This window comes from Danio aesculapii, chromosome 4 (assembly GCF_903798145.1).
Source record: "Danio aesculapii chromosome 4, fDanAes4.1, whole genome shotgun sequence".
Taxonomy (NCBI): Eukaryota; Metazoa; Chordata; class Actinopteri; order Cypriniformes; family Danionidae; genus Danio; species Danio aesculapii.
Window position 1 is genome coordinate 50781106 of NC_079438.1, and position 23391 is coordinate 50804496.

General features: G+C 35.1%; 1 protein-coding gene across 1 annotated transcript in view; it reads right to left on the reverse strand.

Moving 5' to 3' along the window:
- adipor2 (adiponectin receptor 2) overlaps window positions 1-23316 on the reverse strand; it is a 38115-nt gene extending 14799 nt beyond the window's left edge. The window contains exons 1-2 of the mRNA XM_056456002.1: window positions 23214-23316; window positions 11947-12229 (exon numbers count right to left, since the gene is read on the reverse strand). Of these exons, the coding sequence (XP_056311977.1) occupies window positions 11947-11991 (45 nt within the window). The 5' untranslated portion in view covers window positions 11992-12229; window positions 23214-23316. The remainder of the gene's footprint in view (window positions 1-11946; window positions 12230-23213) is intronic.
- Window positions 23317-23391: the final 75 nt, after the last annotated feature.

Consider the following 23391-nt stretch of genomic DNA (forward strand, 5'->3'; position numbering starts at 1 on the left):
GTAATCGGCGTTGACGTGGCATTACTGTGGTCCTAATTCCCTAGCAGCTTTGGGAACAGCCTGCTCCTCTATCCTCAGGCACACACACACACACATACACAGACACACACATGCACACACACAGCTGGAGGGCGTCCTCAACAGAATAAGGTATGACTGGAGCACAGGCTGGGATAGAGATGACCTTGAAGGCCCTGCGTCAGAGTCACTTCCACTGACCGGCCAGTAGAGGTTCTGCTGCAGAACGCTTTTTGGCATGAGTGTAACCACACACAGATTACAGTAGACCAGATTTAATAGTGAATGCATCTGAGGCATGATTCAGTCTATAATTAGACTCAGTCAGTCAATAACATTAGGAAAAAACAAGCACTTTGTGTCCTTGTACCTCCTTTTTGCTGTAGGCCAGCAGCGCTTTAAGGGAACTCCATAAATAGACACACTTCAATGCTTTCTGAACTTATTCAGCCTTGAGTTGGATATTGAGCGTCAGCAGATTAGCAGAGTTTTGCATCAAACAAGGCATTCCAGCACACAGGATTCTCATATAGTATTCCTGCAAAGTGAGACTTAAAATATATAGAACATCAGTGTAAACACAATAAAAGCTCACAGAAAAGCTGCTATTCATTTTTACTTTTACATTATTAAATATATTAGCATGATTATTGATACATTTACAAAAATTATAAACAGAATTACTGTCTTACGATGATAGATCCAGACCCCCTTATTGCAGTTCTAGGCATTACTGATTCTGAGATGGCTAAAAACCGTACAGAACAAAATATAGTTCAGTTTGTCAGTCTACTAGCATGTAGGTTAATATGATTAAACTGGAAACAGAAAGCTGCTCCTACATCCAAAATAATAACTCATTTCCATCCAATAAACTTGTTTAGCACCAACTAAAAAAAGCAATTTACACAATTAAATGCAATTGAGTTGGTCCAACATGATTTTATCATATAAAGCTTTCAATACATTTGTATTTTTATTAAACTTAAACTCAAAGGTCTGATAATATCATGCATGTCTAATAAGTGTCGTACATTTCAAAGTCTGTTAGTTTTATCTGAAGCTATCCTAAATGAACTTTATGAGACATAATTTTAAGCATATTTCATGAGTTACATTGCTTGAGACTGATCTCAGAACTCATTTTAGGACAGTGATTGCTCACCGAGTAAAGCAACAGACTGCATTTTTACTAATTAAGCTGCCAACACACAAAGCATGGGTGCTTCTGCAAGGTGGTAACCTCAAAACTCAAAGCATTACATGAAAATCTTGTAAATCTTCAAACTAAAGTGAAGATTAAACTCTAACAAGTCTTTCTAATAACTTTAAAACACCTAAGATTACTTTTATTGTCAACATTTCCTTCTCTTAATTCAATCCCACGCAAAGCATGCTGGGAACTACCTCTCCCCTAACTAGGTAGTTGGACCAATAGAATTCATGCTATAAGTTATAGAATATGCAATAAGATTGCAGGTTAACTATGTCTGTACATAATAACTTGTATTTGACTGTAATGTAATAATGTGCACCTTTTGTAAAGCTGCTTTGCAACATTAATAATTGTAAAAAGCACAGTACAAATAAACCTCAACTCTATTTGAAGTGTCAATAGTTTATCATGGACATTGAATAAAATGCACCAGGCATTGTGCACGACAGTAAAACAGAAAAATCCCAAGAGTCCTACATACATTTTCACCTGACAAACGATCCATCTAACAAGCCAAATCTGGGACACTTCCATGGGCATGTAAAGCGGTGAGCAGAGAGGTCACGGTTAAAAGGCAGAGCAGCTAACCGTGTGTGTTTCTTGTCAACAAGAGGAGTCGGGCAGAACCAGAACTGGATCTATAATGCATGAATAACCTACTTCTGATGCCTGCCAGAAACACCATCCTCTCCAAGAGTGACCGTATTCAGCTGCCTCTCATTACAAGTGTGTGTGTGTGTGTGTGTGTATTAAATGTCTGCTGTCTGTCACGGATGCTTCTTAATGCTTTAAAATAAACATTTTTAAGAGTGCTGCTCATAGCTGTGACAAATACATCACTTCTGTATGTTTATACAATCAGACAGCAAGTGTTCCTGTATTTAAGGAGGCACTGCAGGCAAAAACAGTTTCAAGCAGGCCTCTATTCGATATTTTGGGGCTTTTTATAGTGTTTTTTCAGTCTAATGTAAAGGAAATATCCACAATGCACTTTGGAGTGTTTGTTTTGCTATGATTTATCAATTTGTATCTCCAGATTTCCAATATAAATGTGTTTTTAAAGAAAATTTTTCTAAATGCAGCACTTAGATACTCTAATCTTAACACAATTGTGTACTTATCATACCTGTCAACATGGGGATGTGAAAATAAGGGGAAACAGCGTCTACCTATCAATATGGAGCGCATCTGACAGTCATGCCCAGCTATATGAACTGACTGTTTTGAGGGTTGCATAAGAGGGGGAAAGAAAGGGAATCCCGCTGTTTTTATATTTATTTCAAAGTGTTTTCACGCCTAAACAAAAGGAAAGCACTGAACAGATTCACATTTAAGAGCACGGGGCGCCCACTGGTGGTTCGGCTGTATAGGTTGCGTATAGAGAGGATCGGCTCTTTGATGTTCATTGCCACCCTTCATAGAAATATTAAAAATATGGGAGAAATACCTTACGGGATGATAGCAGGATAGAATTGTAAAACACAGGAGAATCCTGGGAAAAACAGGAGGGTTGACAGGTGCACTGTTAAAATGATATGATCAATTAGCCATGACAGCATCTGTGTTTAGTTCATTGCAACTTATTAAATCAAGTTAATCATGTTCTAACTTAATTGTAGAAGTTACACAAGCTGTTTTAAGTCAGTTTAACATAATATACAGTTTAATGGACTCATAAGGTTAATTTGATTCAGCTTAAAAATTTAAGGCAACCAGGATTTTTTTTAATTGTATGGTTATTATTTATAATAGCTTTAGATTTTACAGAGGGATTTGTTATAAATGCATAATCTAGAAGATTTTATTACACACCTTTTCTTTTCTGGCCTTTTGCAGAATTTTCCGAATAATGAAAAAGAAAATGCAAAAAGAAAACAAATACTAATAATTTAACCTGCCTTCATCCTATATTTAGATTTTTGTGCTAGAGAAGTACGCAAATCACCATACATTTTAATAGATAGTAAAAAAATAGCTTTTCAGGAAATCAATTAACTTCTAAACTAAAATCATTTAGTTTATTATTAAAGAACTATTAGATTTCTTTAACATCAGAAAAAGAGCTCATCCTCATATTTTAATAAAACCTATAAAGAAACCAACAAGACAATCTTGTTCACACTGCTGAACAAATCTCTCAAGTAGTAAATATAAATGGTATGTTTGGGAGAACAGGGTGTGAAATAATGAACTACTTAAAACACACCCTGAACAACAATCCCAAACAAGTCTTGAAGACAGCAATGTGCACACCTCAGAAAGGCATGTGTGAAAATGCATACAACCTCTTCAGTCTCTCACTCTTCACCTTAACCAGAAGCAAGCAAACAGCACCAGATAAAATACAGAAATCAGATAAATAGATCAGATCAAATTTGGCATCGTGAGAAACGCAAACACAAATTTGAATGTGGTTTTTTGATGAGCTTTCCAAAATAATAATAATAATAAAAAATAATTACCTGTCTGTGTTTGTTTACCACAATATCAATGCATAAAAAGAGATTAAAATAAATAAATAATAGTAATAAGTAGCAATGCATTTACTAGACTATCCAAAAAAAAGATGGTTATGGCATGCACAGGGTATTTTATTTTAATTTTATTTCTCAGGAAAAGTCAGTGAGGTCAAACTTGGTCTACATGCTGTGCAGTTGTGCTATATGTCGATGCATTGACCACTAGGCTATCTGCAATGAAACCACATGATTATATAATAAAATATTCTCAATTAATATATATATATATAAACTATATAATGTGATAGAGTGACTTTATAATTTTATTTACTTTACTTTTAATATTACATTTGATTTATAGAGAAATTTATAGAATATTACCATAACACAATGATTGTTTTTTTTTTTAAATAATAACTATTAATAATAATAAATTGCAATTAATTTAGTCAAATAAACTATGCATATTTTTGCAGTCGTTTAAATCCCAATAATTGGTCCACTAACGGACAAACAAGCATTCAATTCACTGGACTGTCCAAAAGCATGCATTACCACAGGCTTATTATTATTATTTCTTCATAAAAATCTATATTGTGCTGCAGTTTCTGTGATATAAAAATGGCTTATGCTGCAATACAAGATGCTGGTTATACTGTACCACCCAGTCCCCAACCCAGAGTAATCGAGATGTCCAATGTTATGCTCTCTATGTGCACTGATTGGCTGGATGTAAACGACCCTCTCTAGAGATCATCTAGAATCATAATCACTTTCCTGCCAGACAGAGAGGAGGAGGAAATAAACTGCTTGTTTGTTTGTTGGAGACACAGCTGGGACAAGTTGTTTGGGTCTGGGAGAGTAAATACAGAAAAAGATCCAGCTCAACATCTTAGAAAACAACCATGTTTATTACAAAGCCTGGTGAGGGAAAAAAAGGCAACATTGTACTATAGTGCTCTTCAGTATGTTGGGCTGAACTTAAATGACATGCAGTCTGTGTGATTTGCTGGCTTTAGCATGACTCAGATGTAATACTCTCACCACCTGCTACCTAATAACGCTGCCAGCATCTTAAAAGCTTTGTTTAAGAGATGTTTTTTCAGAAACAAGGGACCACATATGGTGAAAATAAAGTGACACTTATGGTCAAGATGCATCAGTGACTGAAATTCCAGTACAGCACAGTGCTTTCCAAAGGTTTGAGCCGGATTGAAACACACCATTTACCCACAGCCATTTCTAATATATCAATTCGAGGTGTTTGTTAGGACAATCTGGCAACCTGCGCTTGCATTTGTTCTGATCCAGAAGTGCAATACCTAGTTCAACCACTGGGTGTCAAACTTGCATACTGCACCTTTAAAGTAAAAAGATATGGCAAAAACGCATAAGATTAAATCACAGATTAATAAATATACTTGGGCGGCCATTAATATACCTGGGCGGCCCGCTCAAGTAAAGTCTATGTGTGGGAAGCACTGCAGTAACTCAATGCAAGTAAACAAAGTTTTAGAGTTCAGCAGAAAAGTCGAGCTAACAGTTTAGTCACACATGCATATTATTTTAAGGCTTGTTATGACAAGCTAAGGTTGTTAATATAAAATTAACATTAAATTTAATATTTAATTAAGAGATTAAAAATTAAAGGGATCATAATTTCAATTAAATACATCACAGTTTCTAACAGATTTCTGATTTATTTTATAAAGCAAACGTATTGTTACTAGTTTTTTTTAAAGAATCTTTTGTGTTGAAACTCAATCAGTAGATTGTCTTGCTGTGCATACAGTCAGAAAATTTTACTGTTGTGTAAAGCTTTTAGTAAGGTATGTGTTTGGCTGCAGTACCAAAGGTTTCCACTATGTGAAATCAGCTTCCCATTTGTTTCCAATGCAAGTTTTGACAACAAACAAAAGTAATTTCTTTAGCTCCCTGGTGCTGGTTCTAATCTTGGTAAACATGCATAAAAATAAAATAACCAAAAACCCTGAAGTGTCTCAATACAAATGAATGCAAGATGTATTTTTAAGTCAGACACATGGGGTCCCTGCAGGAGGCCAGCGGGCTGTTCTGTCAGCTACAGGGCCTCACGTGTAGTCATATTGTATTCCAGTCCATGTCTGGAAGTCACATTTAAGCCAGATCACCCTTGAATGCTTGAATGGTCATAAATAACAAAGAAATGGCCTAAACAACCATTTTTCTGTATTGTGTTGATGTATTTATTTTTTAAGTAATAGATTCATTATAACACCGTTCTAATCAGTCACAACATGATATGTATACAATAAATATTGATTAAAATGTCCTTGCTGAAAGTGAAATGCTACTATAAAAATAAAATCACTTCCAAACAGAACATATTTGACGTTCAATACAGCAACTTTTAGTCTGAGCGGGACTTCTCAGCATGACGAAAACAGAAACCAATTGCCCATGGAAATGTCTCGGTGTCACATTTCCATCTGATTAGGACAAAACCTCATGCAAGACCTGATATTATTAGCTTGGCACTTTATCACATCGGGCTTGGTGAGGACACAGTGTGAGGGTTCATGCGAAAGTATGTTCCATCATTACATGACCTCATTAAGCAGTCATGATGGTACATTGTGCTCAAACCAGACTCTTGCAGTGTGAGGAACGTCAAAATACTTATTGCCAAGCATGCTGGCACCTCATCATAGGAGACATAAAAATAATGCAGCACACATGCACAGCACTCTAAGGTGACTCTGAAAGACCTTAAGAGACATTTAGAGAGAGAGAAAAGCATGTGTTATGTGACAAATAACAGCAGCAGGAGCTTGGACACAGTAGCATGAGACTGGTAGGGATATGACTCTGTGTATTTCAATTCCTGGAATGCTGGGAACATCCTGTTGCTGGCCTCTGGAAAGGCATAACCTCAGCAGGAGGGCCACGTGTCTTGTTTAGTACAGTTAAAAGGCTACAAGAGTTTAGCTACAACGCCTATATCTCTCTGAAGCAGGACATTTTATAATGCGTGACTGTTATTTAAAGCTGCAGTGTGTAACAAAATGTAATTAATGAGCGAGTACATCATGAACCCTTCTTCCAAACAGTGGTTTTGTCTGGTCCTGAAGACTACAGTGACTTCAGCTACAATGGTTTATTATATGCTAGAGAACAAGAATATACACACTCTAGATTGAACTTTGCTCACTTTTCTCTTAAGTATGAGTGCATTCAATTAGGGCTGGGTTATATGGCAAAAATGCAAGCTCAATAGTTATTATCTATATTATCGATAACAATATACATTTCAACAGAAGTTGTTAATGCTTCCACTTTTAAAAGCGTATTTCAACCATGACTGAAGGCAGATGCTGATTGTGGGAAAGTGAAATGAGTGTGCTAAACAATACTGGGTGATGCAGCGTGACCTATTTTCAGCCGATTATTTTTGAGGACCAAAAATTCGGTGAACCTCTAATATGAACACAATTATAGATTCTTGATGTTGCATATTTCAGCTGTGTTATTGGCTCTGATGATCAATATTGAGTAAAAATGTCCATCGTCCATAAATTTTATTGCAATTCGATATGATATTGTTTATAGGCACAGCCCTTTTTTTCAATACAATTTTCAGCATTTTTAAAATGCAGGGAGAAGGATAATTTCACTGCTTTTTTTAAGATTAAAAGGTTCTCCTTCATTTTCAACTGTGATAAGTAACTAATGTAGACAAGAATAAGAACTTCCAAACTCCACTCCACTGAGTGATACCACTCAGATTGTTGGTCCACTGAGGCTGGCCGCTTTCTCACCTCAACCCAACCACCCGAAGATTTAAGTGGACAAAGAGCACTTCATTCGGGCACTCTAAGATTGACTGTTTAGGTGCTGATCCAAGCATGACTGCCGTGTTCATATTGCCTAAACAAAACAGAGGTAAGGGAGAAGGGAAACCTCGCCAGGTTCATAAACAGAAGCCAGCCGTGAAAACGCCCTTAGTGTTCCCAAACTATTGAGCAGTAGTGCATTATTTCAAGTGAAAGTCTCTTTCTGATAGATATACTTCCATATCTCAACAAGGGTCTGAAGGTTTGCTATGATCAGCAGAACTGGACGTGGAGTAAAATCTGTAGATAAGATTACATGTAAACTCTAGGACTTGTAATTGCACAACTGTCCGAGAAGTTCCTGGAGTCCTCTGGATCATATCCCAGTTTCTAGAGAACCACACTGCCCCTTCTTTAAATCTGAACAGCAGATCTTTTCTGCAAAACATATTTGTCCTTGGCGGACTGAAAGCAGAATTCAATCCAGGCAAGCAGGTTAGACCTGCACTGTTTGTGACTGATAACTATGAATTCAAGGCACAAGAAAAATGGCTAATGTCTAACTTATTTTTTCTTATTTTTTTTAATCAAGCCTTATTACATCACCTACTTAAATGCTAGACATTGATAGCGTGTTAAACTGTGTGTAAACATTTACACTACCTGGATACTTACAAAGCTAGCCATTCAAATATGTAGACACACAGGCCACTGTAACTAGCTCCAATTATAAAGAAACCCTTTTAGGAGCAAGACTGCAACTTTCAGCCAACTAATTTTCCACCTTTCTCCACTCTCTAAGAATCCCCCAGTATGTTTCTCCCTTGCTCTCTTTAACAGCCCTTAAGACCACATGTTCAAACACTCTAGGTTGGGAGACCCCTAGCCATCCATTCTTTGCAATCGTCCTCCCCTCTTCCTCTCCCTTCACAATAAACATCACATGTTCGGCACATTGGAGCCACAGTTTCTTGCTCAATCAGGAACTGAACTTTGTACAGACTAGCCCTAGTGCCAGTGTACATGTGACACTGACGTGCTCACTCAAACTTTCACTTCATGTACACATCGATATGACTCAAAATCTTTTATTTTTCAACCTTTATTGATCCCTACAATAAGCTAGAATGAATCATGCTCTTTAACCAGAAATGTCTCTCTTCTTGAGTTCCAGAATGGAAAACATGGGATCAATCAAACTAAAAGCAAGAGTTTCTTTTGGTTACCAAAACATCCATAACAAATACGGTCATTAAGAAGGAACACAACAATTCAGGAATGCTTGCACATTGTTAGCTCTGTTGTATTTTAAGGTTTTAGTAGAGATCATTTTTCAAATGCACTCCTCCTTTCCGGCTTCTTCAGAAATGAACAAGGTGAATTACACTCATCACTGATGGTGAAATCAATTGCGTTTCTCTGATTAAAAAGGAGAACAAGCTGTACCATAGACATACCACAATCTGGAAAGCACCAGTGGAAGTTTTGACTACTTCATGGTAGACCTCGGCTATCAAAGTCATTTATCGGAGTTAATAGTTTTTAGTTCACCAGATGGCCGAGCTCACACATATGACATCATCACATAAGAGTGATTATAGTGACGGATGTTCAACTTTAGGCTCCTTTCATTAGTCTCCTAATCAACTGAATTAAGTAGTTCCTGGTTAAAAATTGACCTTGTGGAGCCAACAGATCTCCAACCTTCCCGCTGTTGCCATACAAAAACCAATCAGCTAACTACATTGTTGCCATAGCATTGAAGCAGAGCTGTTGATTGGAAGAAAACAAACTAGTAGCTTTGGAAAACCGAAGAACATGACACAGAAATTAAACTCAAGGACCTCTCATTAAGCACAATATAACCTGAAGGTCAACAAAATGCACTAAAGCTTTACATAAAGCTTAAATATAAAAGAAACATCTATCACAGTGTGTCACATGGAAGCAGGTGTGTTTGATTGTTGTTATTTGACCTTTAACCCAGTTTACAGGTGTATTTGTACCACTACAGTGAGCTTCACTGCATGCTTTAAAAAGCATAAAAGATAGACTGTATGGTCCACTGCATTCAGAGTTAAAGCTATGCTTTGTTAGCAGCAAGTCTCATAACATATACTACTGTTATATTACCTATACTACAGTGCTCAGCATATATAAGTGCACCCCTCACAAATCTCTCCTTTAAATCCATCATTTTACTAGGAAGCTATACAATATTATATTTGTGCATATACATTAGATCAGTCAGTACTGAAGCCAAATCTGGAGCTTATCTAACAAAATAACTTACGATAACAATCCAAAAACTGATACACCCAAATGTATATGCTATAGAAACATATTAAAAAAACAATTTTAACAAAGAGGAAAAAATCAGGAAGCAGACAAATTGAAAATTTTACTTGAAATGTTGTAGGTTGTAATTGTTTTTGCAATATTTAGCTTGAATTTAATAGTATTATCTTCCAATTTGTAAATATGTTCGGTGACTAAAATATTACTCTAATAAATATATATGTTTAATAAATCTGTTTTGTTTAAATGCACCAAAACACATTGCCTTTATTCATTTTCAAAATGGGCTGTACTCAATTATGCGGAGCACTGTATATGTATATATATATATATATATATATATATATATATATATATATATATATATATATTTTTTTTTTTTTTTTTTTTTTGGTGAACTTCTCCTTTAACGCCAAATAGCAAAAAAAAAAAAAAAAAAACACAATAAAAACGTGAACTTTATCCACAAGGGTTTAAAATATACACCTGGTTATGTGACACTTGGCTATTATGGCTCACTCAGAGGAAAACAGTTCAGTGTGTAGCTGGACATTTGAACCAATTAAATTCTCTGTAATTTAAACTAATTTCTCTTAGCTTCAATGTTAAAATGGTGCACCCAGACACAAAAAGACAACTTCATCCACCAGAAACATGATGCAGAATAAACACCTAACACAGGGTCTATTACAGGGTTTTAAGACCTGTTTAAAATTTCATCAGCCTGGCCTTGTTGTCAAGGATCTACCTTAACCCGAAAAGCCAATGAGGCGTCTGTTCCCTCATGGGGATGGGATAGTTTTACACCTGCCCTGTCTGACCACACCACACCACAAGCTCGGCAACCAACCGCCACATGGCTAACAATAACCCACACAAACATTGCCCGAGTCAGATTACACAACACACAACCATTGTTTGCAGCATGCATGCAAATAACTGAAGTCAACAGCTCATGCAAATACAAAGAGTCCTCTCTAGACCTGCCTGCACTGTTAGAACTATCTGCATTCTGTTATATAGATGTAGACAATGATCAAGCAATATAAAACAAAATGAAAAGAAAACCCCTCTTACGTAGCATATCATGGCATCTAAACTAGGGCCGGGGCGATATGGCAAAAATGCAATCTTAATAATTATTTTCCATATTGAACAATGATATATATTTCTAAATAATTTGTTAATGCTTGCAGATTTAAAAGAGTATCCTAACAACAACTGAAGCAACAAAATTAGAGGGTCCATTAAATGGTGGCTGAAATTTCGATACATCTCTAATATCAACACACTTGTTGCACATTTCTGCTGTGTGATTGGCTCTTAAATCAATATAGAGTAAAAGTCCAGAGCTTATCATTGTTATTGACATAAATAATTGTAATTCAATACATGATCATTTATCGGTGCAGCCCTAATCTAAAACTATCCTCTTGACGATCTTTTGAGCCCATACAGACTCCTCTGAGACTAAAAGACTCTCTTTATATTAGACGGTGACGAGTAATTAGAGCTCACATAAACAAACAACGCACACGTACATGATCCCTATACAGTTCAACACACCACACCTCAAATGATAAATCTGCTGGTCTCTGGAGCTATAATGGATTCCAGATGCAAATTAGAGTCTGTGCCGTCATTGAAAAGCATTCATTAATACTTCATTAGCTTTTATAAACACTCCATTGAGTTCTCAAGTGAGTGCACTTATCTTATTGAGAGAGAATTATTTATAAGCCTGCCGTATATGCTACTTGGGGTCCCATACTATTAAATGCATGCACTTTAAAGTGGATGAAATGCAGGTTTCTGTGCCTTACGCGACAGATTAGTGTAGTTTGAGAAGCTTTATGAAACTGAGCCCATGTGAAACAGCCAACATATGAAAAGTGATTGCACATCAGAAGAATTCTTAATGTACCAAATTGCTGCAAATCAATAAATGAAAGTGAATGTGGCTACACTGCTGGTTTCATGCATCTCCTTAATTTACATTAATCCAATACCTCACAGATTTTGGCCTTATTATGCCCCACTACCTTAACAAAAGGGATAATATTAGTCGATCACTATTTATGTTATATTAATGACAAAGCACGATGGTTGATCAAGATAAAAAGCAACACATTTATTCACTCACGTTCTGTCCGGGGCCATCCGATCTGTGATCTGTGCAGGACCTCATGTTGTCCCGGTGGTCTGAGGTGGATGTTTGGGTGGGGTCAGTATCGCTGCTTGTGCAGACTCTGTGTCTCAGGACAAAGGCGGTGCCCTCGTCCTCCCTCACCTCCCCCCCGTCCAGCTTGATTCCTGTTGCTTCTGCTATTTCGTAATGTTGCTGGACCACACTGGACCAAGAAGGCGCTCGACTCCAAATCCGTCCTCCGTGAATTCACAGCAGAATATGAGATTCACTGCTGGAGCTGGGGGAAAAACACAGGAAGCAAATGTTAAATATCACAGTTGCACAGGAGATATGCACACTACTGTACAAACCTAACATATCACAACCCTCTCCAATTAAGGATATTTATTTCTGTCCTTTAAAACAAAAAAAAATTGAGCAGATATACATCTGGCATTTAAATTACACACGTCACTGATTAATGTACTTTCTATAAATAGACCAAGAACTTAAACTACAGAGAAACTCACAAATCTTGTTTCACAAGAGGTTTTAGTCGTACATAACGGGTTTGTCAAAATGTCTGTGCAATAACCGATAAAGTCTTGATCCAAGCTAAAAATGCAACACTTTCATCAAAACACATGCTGTAATCAGATGTTGCAACCCCTGTGGTTCCACCAGTGTATTTGCACCACATAAGGGCACTTGAGTTAAAACCGGTCACACAAGGTCCAGTGTGGCTAAATATCCCAAGTCGGGCCAGAAAGCTAATCTGGAGCCTTGAACTTCAGCTTTATATGATAAAACGAAATGTTTTAACCAGGCTAATCAGGATCTCTTTCCAATCTGCATCATTCTGATGAAATACAGATTACCCCAATTATTATGCCACATCTACAGCTTTGGAGCGATAACTGAAATCAATCAGCCCTCTCCTTCAAACGGATCTGCTAGTCTGAAGTGCGTTTAATTTGAGTTGGTATCAGCTGCAAGCCCCGAGTAGGCTGCCAAGTTCACAGAAGCGAGAGGCTTCACAGTCACAGCTGTGAAACTGACAGCATCCGTCTGCTTAGAGTTTCACTCCTTTTGTAAATGAAAAGTCTGGCAGCAGCTGCAAGTTCACGAGTCAGGAAATCAGATTCAGCCAGAATCTCTAATTGCACGGTGATCCAGTATGATAAAAAAAAACATGAAGATGCCCTTTACTTCTCAAGTTCTGGTGTCGTTTTAACCACTTTCAGTATCGTATGACACAGCATTGGTGTGAAACTGACCCCTCTTGCTCCCTTGGCCTACTGTGCAGCAGTTTTGTTCCCGAGAAGCAAACTGATACAAACAGTTTGAATGTCTCCATACATCAATCCATCTATTTAGAGGATGGGGAGGAGGTGACAAGTCATTACTGGTTAATTATCAGCTCATTCATTATGTTCATTTAATAAATCCCTGTTGAAAGGCCCTGGCATCGTTTGACTCCCAAGAGTGCCAAAATCAGGGGTCCAATTCCCAGGGAAAGATAATGCATTAATGAATGCACTGCTAATCCATTTGGGTAAACGCAAATGTAAATATACTTAAAAAATTGTTCATTATTATTTATTCATTTTTTGTTGTTTTTTTTTTTTGTTCTATTCAAGTTTATAATAACTGCCAATTAAGCTAATAATAATAATAATAATAATAATAATAATAATAGCTGTGTCAGGGCAAAATCTCTAAATTCCTGGTAGCCTTTTGGGCAGGCACTCTTCAGTTTTTTAGTAGGCTGGGATAAATTAAAGTGGCCCGAATAGTAAACACATGATTACTAAATAAAACAAATACATGCTTTCCCATATAACCTAGTTCTAGGCGATTCATTGAAAAGTAATTGAAATCGACATTCAGAACCTATAATCGATCATATTTTTCCAGGTTGATTTTTTGCTATTACTTTCCTTACTGTGTGTGGAGTCATGTAACCCTGCTCTGTTTACACTTCTGCAGCCACATCTGACCTCTGGTCAAGTAGGATGACGAACCCGTTCTTGAGCCTTACTTTGCACTACACTGACGATGACAGGAAGCTGCGCCAGAGATGTCTTGAGATGGCATATTTTCTATTACATTAAAATTATTTACATTCAAATATTTCTTTACAGAAGATGCAAGAAATGCACTGATTAAATTATTATTTACATAGCTGTTTTGTTTAGAAAAGATACTGCTTATTTTCTACTTTTAATATGAAAAATATGAAAATAATGATGATAAATATGAATAATAGTTAACAAAAGTTATTTATTATTATTTTTTATAAGAAAAAAAAGTGACTGTTGGTTTTAATCAATGTGTTCAGTTGTTCAGCGTTGATGTTCAATATGTACTCATTGATAGTAGATAGTGTGTGTTTCCTTCAATTATTTTAAAGTAATAAACCACTCAGAAAACTCTCACTCGTAATAGGTGAGCATATTTGCTGTGTAAAACTTGTCCATGAACTATGAAAATAAATAAATAAATAAATAAATAAATAAAAGAGTTTATTAATCATAATCGAGTCAAAATGTTTCATTAATTGAGATTTTGATTTGAGGCCAAATCACCCAGCCCTAATAAAACCATATTTAAATTATTTTTTATTTATTTATTCAACATTATTTAAAAAAATTTAAATCACTGAAATAGACAAGATTTTTCCTCCAATTAAGATAGTCTGACGGGCAGGGTGGATTAATTGTTAGTAGCCCAACTAGAAAACATAGCCCCGGAACATTTTGCAAGCCCAGTGTGTAATATAGACAAGTGTGCTTTGGATGCAGTGCACAAATTCATTTTCACACATTTTATTCTCATATTGAACACAACAGTTGAGAAATATACAGGCCAGCATGACTGAAGTCACTCATGATCTCTCATGCTACTGAAAGTTCCGCACCACAATCAGTTATCTTGATAAACATGAGAATAAAATGTTGAAGTGTCATGCTGAACACATTTATAATATAGTGACTGAGATGCACTGGACATTGATTACACTGGAATAACATAAGTATATTGCAGACGATCAGTCCTAAACATTGGATGCAAAAAGCAAAATGGATTTTAAGACAAAGTGGACATTTCTTGAAAGAAAGCGTAAACACATCTGAAAGAAATGGGAGATAATCTATTCATGAGCAAAACACACTTTCAAACAAGCAGGTAGTCAATTTCCATTGTGTAGCTAAGACTTGCCCCGCGGAAACAACACAGAGGAAGAAAGAAATCAATTGAGACACCAGTCTGGAAAAGTGCTTACCAGAAATACTGAGGGAAAAAAAGACGAAATGACATTTGAAATTGATTTGCTTTTGCCAGTCAAACAGCTGACCAACCAGCGGCTGACTTTTCTGTGTTTTCCACTCTAAACTGTCACTGCTTGGAAATTTGTCAGCGATTTCATACCCTCAAAAAGGCAAGTTTTATTCTCTGCAGTCTTCATGCTCTGCTTTGGTACAGCAAGAACTGTCAAAGCACACTTAAGTGAGTGTCAGTGATCCGTGACATCACACTTTAAACTACATCTCTCTTCCTACAACTCCATATACACACCATCTCTTACATTTAATACACTTTCCCCAGAACTTGCATCTTCCAGAAATGTGAGGCATATCATGAGACCAATAGGACAATGCAAAAAGACAACTAGTAAGCAGAGTGAGTAGGACTGGAATAGTAGTAAGCTGTGTGTCACGGTCTCCTCGTATTTAGAACAAAGACCACTTGACCCCGGATGTACTTTGCAGCATCAGCTGTTGTTCAAGTGTGGGTATAAAGGAAATGAGTCACTATAAGGAGAGAGACGACAATGATCAACATCTATGGATAAACAGGCTGCAAAACATGATGCTGCACACTATACCATTACACCTGTGCTATGAGGACTGACTAAATTGGATGGAGCGATGCTTGCATTACGCCTGACACGTGAAAAGCTATACTGGAGCGACCTCTCAATTTACAGAAAAAGTAGAAGGAGTGATTCATGGAATCGGGGCCTAGTTTTTTTGGTTTGACCTCTCTTTTGAATCATGTGCGTGTATACATATATATATATATGACATGTTTATGTGAATTTGGGTAGCAACTGCTGCAGAGAAGTTATATCTTAGGCGCAGAGCTCAAGATCTAAAATAAAAGTCAATAATTATTAAAATATAATAAATATTTAACTTATATTTAAATAATATATTATTATTACTACTACTACTACTACTACTACTTAATAACATAATTATTGTTATTATTATTATCATTATTAAATAGTAATGAATAATATTAATAATAATAATCATAATTATTATTAACATTTAAACATATTACGCATTTTCTTTATATTTAAATAATAATAATAATATAATTAAATATTATTATTATTATTATTACCACTACTATTAAATAACATTATTATTATTATTTTTTATTATTATTAAATAGTAATAAATAATAATATTTGTAATTATTATTAATATTTAAATATAATATTTCCTTTTATTTAAATAATAATAATAATATTACAATTAAATATTATTATTATTACTACTACTACTACTACTATTTAATAATAATAATAATAATAATAATAATAATAATAATAATACAATTAAATGTTATTATCATTATCATTACCACTACAATTAAATAACAATAATATAATATTATTAAATAGTAATAAATAATAATAATTATTTTATTATTACTGTTAAAAAAATACAATAATAATAAATAATAATTAATTATAGTAAACAATAACAACATACATTTAAATAAATATATATATAATAATATTGAAACAGTTTTAAAACTTCCCTGATATTTCTATGACTTTGGAAGTTCTGAACAGTCTATTGACCCTCAAGTATATATTTTTATTAAGTATACAAGTTACTATTTAAAAAGTTAATATTTAATTTTTAAATGTTTAATATTACAAAATAAAAAAACTAAAACAAAGCAGATGAAGGAACATATGAATTTAATAATAATATAATAATAAAATATTTTATTTAAAGCACCTTTCAAGAAACCCAAGGTCACTGTACAACACACACACACACACACGCACACACACACACACACACACACACACACACACACACACACACACACACACACACACACACTCTTCAATAAATTTAAAATTGTACAAAATATACACAATTCAATAACTGAAAAATATACTGATAGTATAAAAATAGAGAAGATGATAAAATACAAAAGACATGATACAGAATGTACTATGCAGTTATAAAAAGTAAGTTATTTTGAACAGATGAGTTTTAAGTCTGGATTTAAACAGAATAATAGTAAAAGTATAAACTATATTCTTACAATATTAAAAAAAGTATTATTATTATTTACGTCAACCTTTAGATATTTAACATTTAAGAAAATATTTAATATTACAACCAAAGTTTTACAACTCGTTGAAAGTGTGATGACTATGGGAAGCCTTACTCTTTCACAAGTGAGAACAGACAAATCTTTGTGAGTTTAGTGCACAACATAAGTGTACATTGTGTTCAGTGACACCCTGCAGCTAAATTCATAGAGCAGACCTAACGTGTCCCTACGAGATGCATAGCTGCAACTGGTTTTCCTGATGATTAAAGACCAAAGGAAACATGTTGTCTAAAACAAAATAAGTGGGAGAATGGAGAAACCCAAACAAAAGCGTTTGTTGGAGCCAGTCGTTGGGTGTGCAAGCATGTCATGTGACTGCTAAGTGAGCGAACAGAGGGGTTAGAGGTGCCTTTGTGTGCGGTCTGTCGGTCATGAGACCAGCGTTGACCACCAGCGCAGAAATCAACTTCGGTCACAGAGGAAGAGGCCTTTTGTTAGAAGCAGAGGAAAATCCTGCTGCAAATCTTTATACAATTGAAGTCAGCATTATCAGAGCCCTTGTATATATTTTTTCCCAAATTTCTGTTTAACGAAAAGAAGATTTTAATAAACATTTCTAAGCATTCCTCTCCACTGGTAAATCAGACCAAAATATTTTTTGTCATGAGCAAAGAATTTTATGGTGCATCACTATCGGTCACTAATAATAACAACAGCACGTCACGAGTCGGAGGTTACCCCGTCCTTCACACCTCACCATGTGCCACAGACATACCAGATTGTCAAATTTGCTTTGACTCGTGTGCAAATCAGAGACTAAGGTCAAACTGAACACTTTACCTAAACCTCCAATTCACCATAGTGAACTGAAGAAAGTGCTGGTGTCAGAATGAATAGACTAAGGCAAAATGACATGGATTACTGAGCAGCTTTCCAGTACATTATCTACACAAACAGGATGAGCCACAGAGGAGACGGTCGTCTTGGCAACGTCATCCCACCTTGTTCAGACTAAGGGAAGTGAGGAATGACATGCCGATGCGCCGAACAGTGCATAGTATTTGGGTTTTAAACACAGTTTATGGCATTTTGCATACCACTCGCCAAAGACTTCACGAGTGGTTTCCTTGCCATTTAGAAGATGCTTGCTTTGTTGATCAATGGCAGGCTCTCTGATTGGGTGTGCTTCCCCACTGCTGAGGTCCAAGGCTACTGCTGACACTATAATAGAGATGGACCAATAATCGGTTTGACCGACATTACCACTTTTCCCTAATAGGTTATTGGTTCTCTATTATTGTGTCTAGCGATAAATTTCACTCAAAAAACAAACAGCAAGCAAGACCACCAACAAACAGAGGGAAAATGTGTTAGTGTAAAAAAAGTATAGAGTTAAAACTGAGAAAAATAAGAAGTATTTACAGTTGAAGTCAGAATTATTTGCCCCCTTTGAATTTCTTTTTCTTTTTTAAATATTTCCCAAGTTATGTTTAACAGAGCAAGGAAATTTTCACAGTATGTCTGATAATATTTTTTCTTGTTTGTTGTATTTTGGCTAGAATAAAAGCAGTTTTTAATTTTTTTAAACCATTTTAAGGTCAAAATTATTAGTCCCTTTAGGCTATATTTTTTTTTTGCTAGACTACAGAACAAACCAATACAATACTTTACTATACAATAACTTGCCTAACCTGCCTAGTTAAGCCTGTAAATGTCACTTTAAGCTGTATAGAAGTGTGTTAAAAAATATCTAGTCAAATATTATTTACTATCATCATAGCAAAGATAAAATAAATCAGTAATTAGAGATGAGTTGTTAAACTATTATGTTTAGAAATCTGTTAAACAGAAATTGGGGACAAAAAATAAAGAGGGGGCGAATAATTCAGGGGGTTTAATAACTCTGATTGCAACTGGAGCTCTATGAAAAGTTTTTATTTTTTTAATAGTTTAAAGTTTTTTTAAATTGCACATTGTTACTATTATTAGTAGTAATAATATAAAAATTATACTTATTTTATACTATACACACACTCAATAATTATATTACATCTGCACAACTAGAAAACTAAAACATCCAACTTTTATTATTCTTAATGTTTTAATTATTTGTATTAGAGCTGTGTGATTAATTGAAATCGAATAGCAATCGCCATTTGAAATGTTGAAATTAGCTAATCGCAAGAGGCTGCGATGTGAAATATGTATCCTTTAATTCCCCCGCTCAGAGTAAATGCATGCATGGTTTCTGTGTGTGACAGACTTCCTAGCGAATTGAGTGTGCTCCCTTTCGTTCTGCCCAATCAGAAATGAAAACCGAACTATGCGGAACGCCCAAAAAAAAAAAAAAAAAAAACAGGAAAGAAGCATTAATGGACGAATTATGAATTCATTAATTGAGATTTAGATTTTAGGGCAAAGTCACACAAAATTGTTTATGTCAACTTCATGTGTATTTCATGTGTATTCACGGCTCGCGATGAAGGTATGTGGGTCGTCTGTAGTGACTGACTATAATGTACTATACAAATATAATTTGTAATTTCATTTTTAAATGACAGAGTGCAACTCTACCCAGGAGATAATTAATGTTGTAACGCACTACCTCGCTAAAGACACGGTGGCTTTTAATGCAGTGACCAAAGAGGGATTATAAAAACTAAAAACTCATCTAAATGCAGGATAGGAGACATACACTTCAGTCTCGCACCTATTTTAGCCATTTTGGAGCGGCACAGCTGTGCGTTTAATATCATGATATTTTGTGTAGCATTTGTGATAGATATTTTACTTTAGACAATATAAGCTACAGAAAGGATCTTATCAGCCATATTAGTTTGCTGAGTGTTCTGTATTATTATGATTATTTTTTTGTATGTATAATAAGCTAAACTATCTCTCTAATTTCAGTTCAACTTGTTTTCAAAAAGGTAAGTTTATTTTATTCATGTTTGCTCTACAGCAAAATAAGCGTTTCATTTCGGAATATTTATAAAAAACAAATTTGAATAAATGTTTGTTATTTTTTTTTTTCACACTGCATTTTAGCAATAAGAAGCTATGATACAAATTACTGAGCTGAAGCTTGACTACAAAATTAAATCTAAATTTTTAAATAATTATTAAATTAAATCACAAATTAAATCTAAATATGTCAAAAAATTATAATAATTAAATAAAAATTTGTTATTAGATATTTTCACCAAATCGCACAGCCCTAATTTGTATTATTACTTACAACAACATTATTAAAAATTATAATAATAGTAATTTTTTTATTATTATAAAAGTGTTTGTTGTTAGTAATAGCCAGGCCTATATCTCCATTCTAACAACATCTTTACTGTGCCAATGTCTGTTATTTGTTCAGTACATGCTTTTACGTTTGCATGTCAAATTTCATCTTCGTCACATCACCAAAAGTAAAGTCAGCTACACAGATGTGATGTGCACTGATGGTCACTCGCCTGACGCACAGACAGGCAAAGTCAATCTGGAATGGCAAGTGTTTGGTCTAAGACGCTTACCTTATAGCAGGCAGCTTTGACAAGCACAGGCTCTATTTATAGTCAAAGAGACACTATTTAGTGGCCCTCTCCAACAACCAAAAAAAAAAACAAAAAAAAAACAGAATGCACTTTGTAGTAGAAGAGAACAACCACAATATTATATTTAGCATCTATCCCATGGCATGATATCTGCTTTAACAGAGATGAGCTGCCAGTTATGTGAAAGAACAACTGGCTCGGGGCAAGACTTCAGTCCCATGATAACTAATTTATTTCAAGATGACTAGCAGTCTTGGAAGTCATATACAAAGTGTGACACAGAGGGGTTTATCTTACTACAAAAAACAAACAAAGACAGTTAGAAAGGACTGTGTATTAAATAAATAACATGCTGTCTGTTGGCTCCAACAATAGACAATCAACCACAATTTAAGACAAAATAAAATCATAAACTAATTATTTTTATTGCTACTTTTTGATACAGAGGCAAGATAATCATTATCTGATATGAATCATTAAATCACAAAATGTTTAGGCTGTCAATTTGACCAATAATTACTTTATCATTTAAAAACAAAGTGTTGCTACTTAAAAGATTGATTAATTATGCAAACAATAGTGCTTGACAGGATTTTAAAAAACAATGGCAGCAATATTCATATCTATTATGCATACCTCTGATTATTAATAGAAACCAGTACATATATTCATCTATTGTAAAACTCTGTTCATAGTTAATACAACATGTATATTATATTCACCATCATCCATCTGTAAATATCACCATAGCTTTTCTATAATTGCTCTTTATAATGTATACCTCTATCCTGCACTTGCACTCCTGGTTAGACCTAAACTGCACTTCTTTCCCTTGTACCTGTACGTGTAATGACAATAAATAGGGTTTCACAAAGTTAAATTTAAGACTAATCCAGGGCTACATGCTTAGGATTTTTTTTTTCTCAAATATCCCAGTTGGATTAAAAGTCAACCTTTTAAAAAATTCTTATTATTATAACTTAAAAATGCAGTAACAATAATTTAATAATTAAAAATATAGGTCAGTTTAGTATCCTCAGTAGTAAATAAATGGAGAACTTTTAAATAAATGTTACTGTAAGGAAAGTAGTTAAATAAAATGTAAAAAGTTTGATTGAGATTGTATGGGTGTTAATGGCCAGATTGGGTAGCTATACATGAACAAAGGAAAATTAAGACCTGTTAAAAGGATTTAAGACCCACAACACAATATTTTTGTAGATTTAAGACTTTTTAGGGCTTAAAATGTATCTTTGAGTTAAGACATTAAGGCTTTTTAAGACCCTGTGGATACCCTGAATAAACTTGAATCTAATCTAATAATAATTGCAACAAATTTTCAATTCTAGATAAAAAATAATAAATGATACACGACTGGGCAGCAATGACATTGAAGTGAAGCTGGAATAGAAAAAAAAAAAAGTAAAACAATGAGAAGAACCTTGTGTACTCATGAGAGGCAATGGAAAACTAGGTCAGAAATGCCTGTGGTGACGACTAGTCAATAAGAACAACAGTGAACTGTCAACCCCTTTCACACTTTGACGCTCAGCATAGATGTCAACTAGTATGACTTATCAACTTCTTCCTAACTGAGAGATAACTAAAACACCTACTCTAATGTTAATTATCATTTAATTAAAAGCATGATAACTCTAACAAAAACATACAAATCTGTCATCACTTACTCACCCTCGTGTGATTGGTTCCAAACTCGTATGACTTTAAAGACAAAAGGGCATGTGAGGCAGGATGACAACATCGTTTACTATTCACTTTCTTTGTGTTGGAAGAGCTGAAAGTGAATGCTGACCGAGATTGCCATCCTACCTCACATGTTATCCCACATTACATGGGTGAAAAAAACAATGACAGAATGTTTACTTACGGTGAACCATGGCTTTAAATTGAAGATGTTTTGTTTACAAACCAAACAAAAACAACATCTTCTACTGTCATCCCTCTAGGAACAATAACAAACGCTAAAAAACTTCGAGGATTCAAAACAGCTGGATGAAAACTCCAAACAAAAGCCCCATCAGTGGCTCTCAAACACTGACACAAACAAGTCTGAAAGTGACTAACACAGAGGATTTAGAGCTCTTAATTGTTTCTCTTCGGACTCGTAAGGCTTTTTAAAAGCTCTGAGACATCCGTAGTAATATTCAGAAGTGTTAAGTCTTTTAAAATATGTAATTCCAGTATAGAAATATGCTGAAAATAACAACCGTCTGACAGCCGTAGCAACGGGAGCTAGTCCGCTAGCAATACTGCCACACAAACAACTTAATTAGCTCAGAAACACAGTGGGGAAATACTTAAAAATATACTGTAATGACTACATGTGGGTGTCTGGTATTTACTCACCTGTCTGTGTAAGCGGCGAGTGGGTGTCCTTCAAGAGTGTTTTTGTCGGAGTGGATCTGCGGGTGCAGTGGACTGACTGACTGCCTCGACCTGGCTGGATTTTCTGGATATCGTTGCGTTCTGATGTGACGCCCCTCGCGTGAGGGCAGAGCGGCCAATCAGAATGAGCCAATGTGGT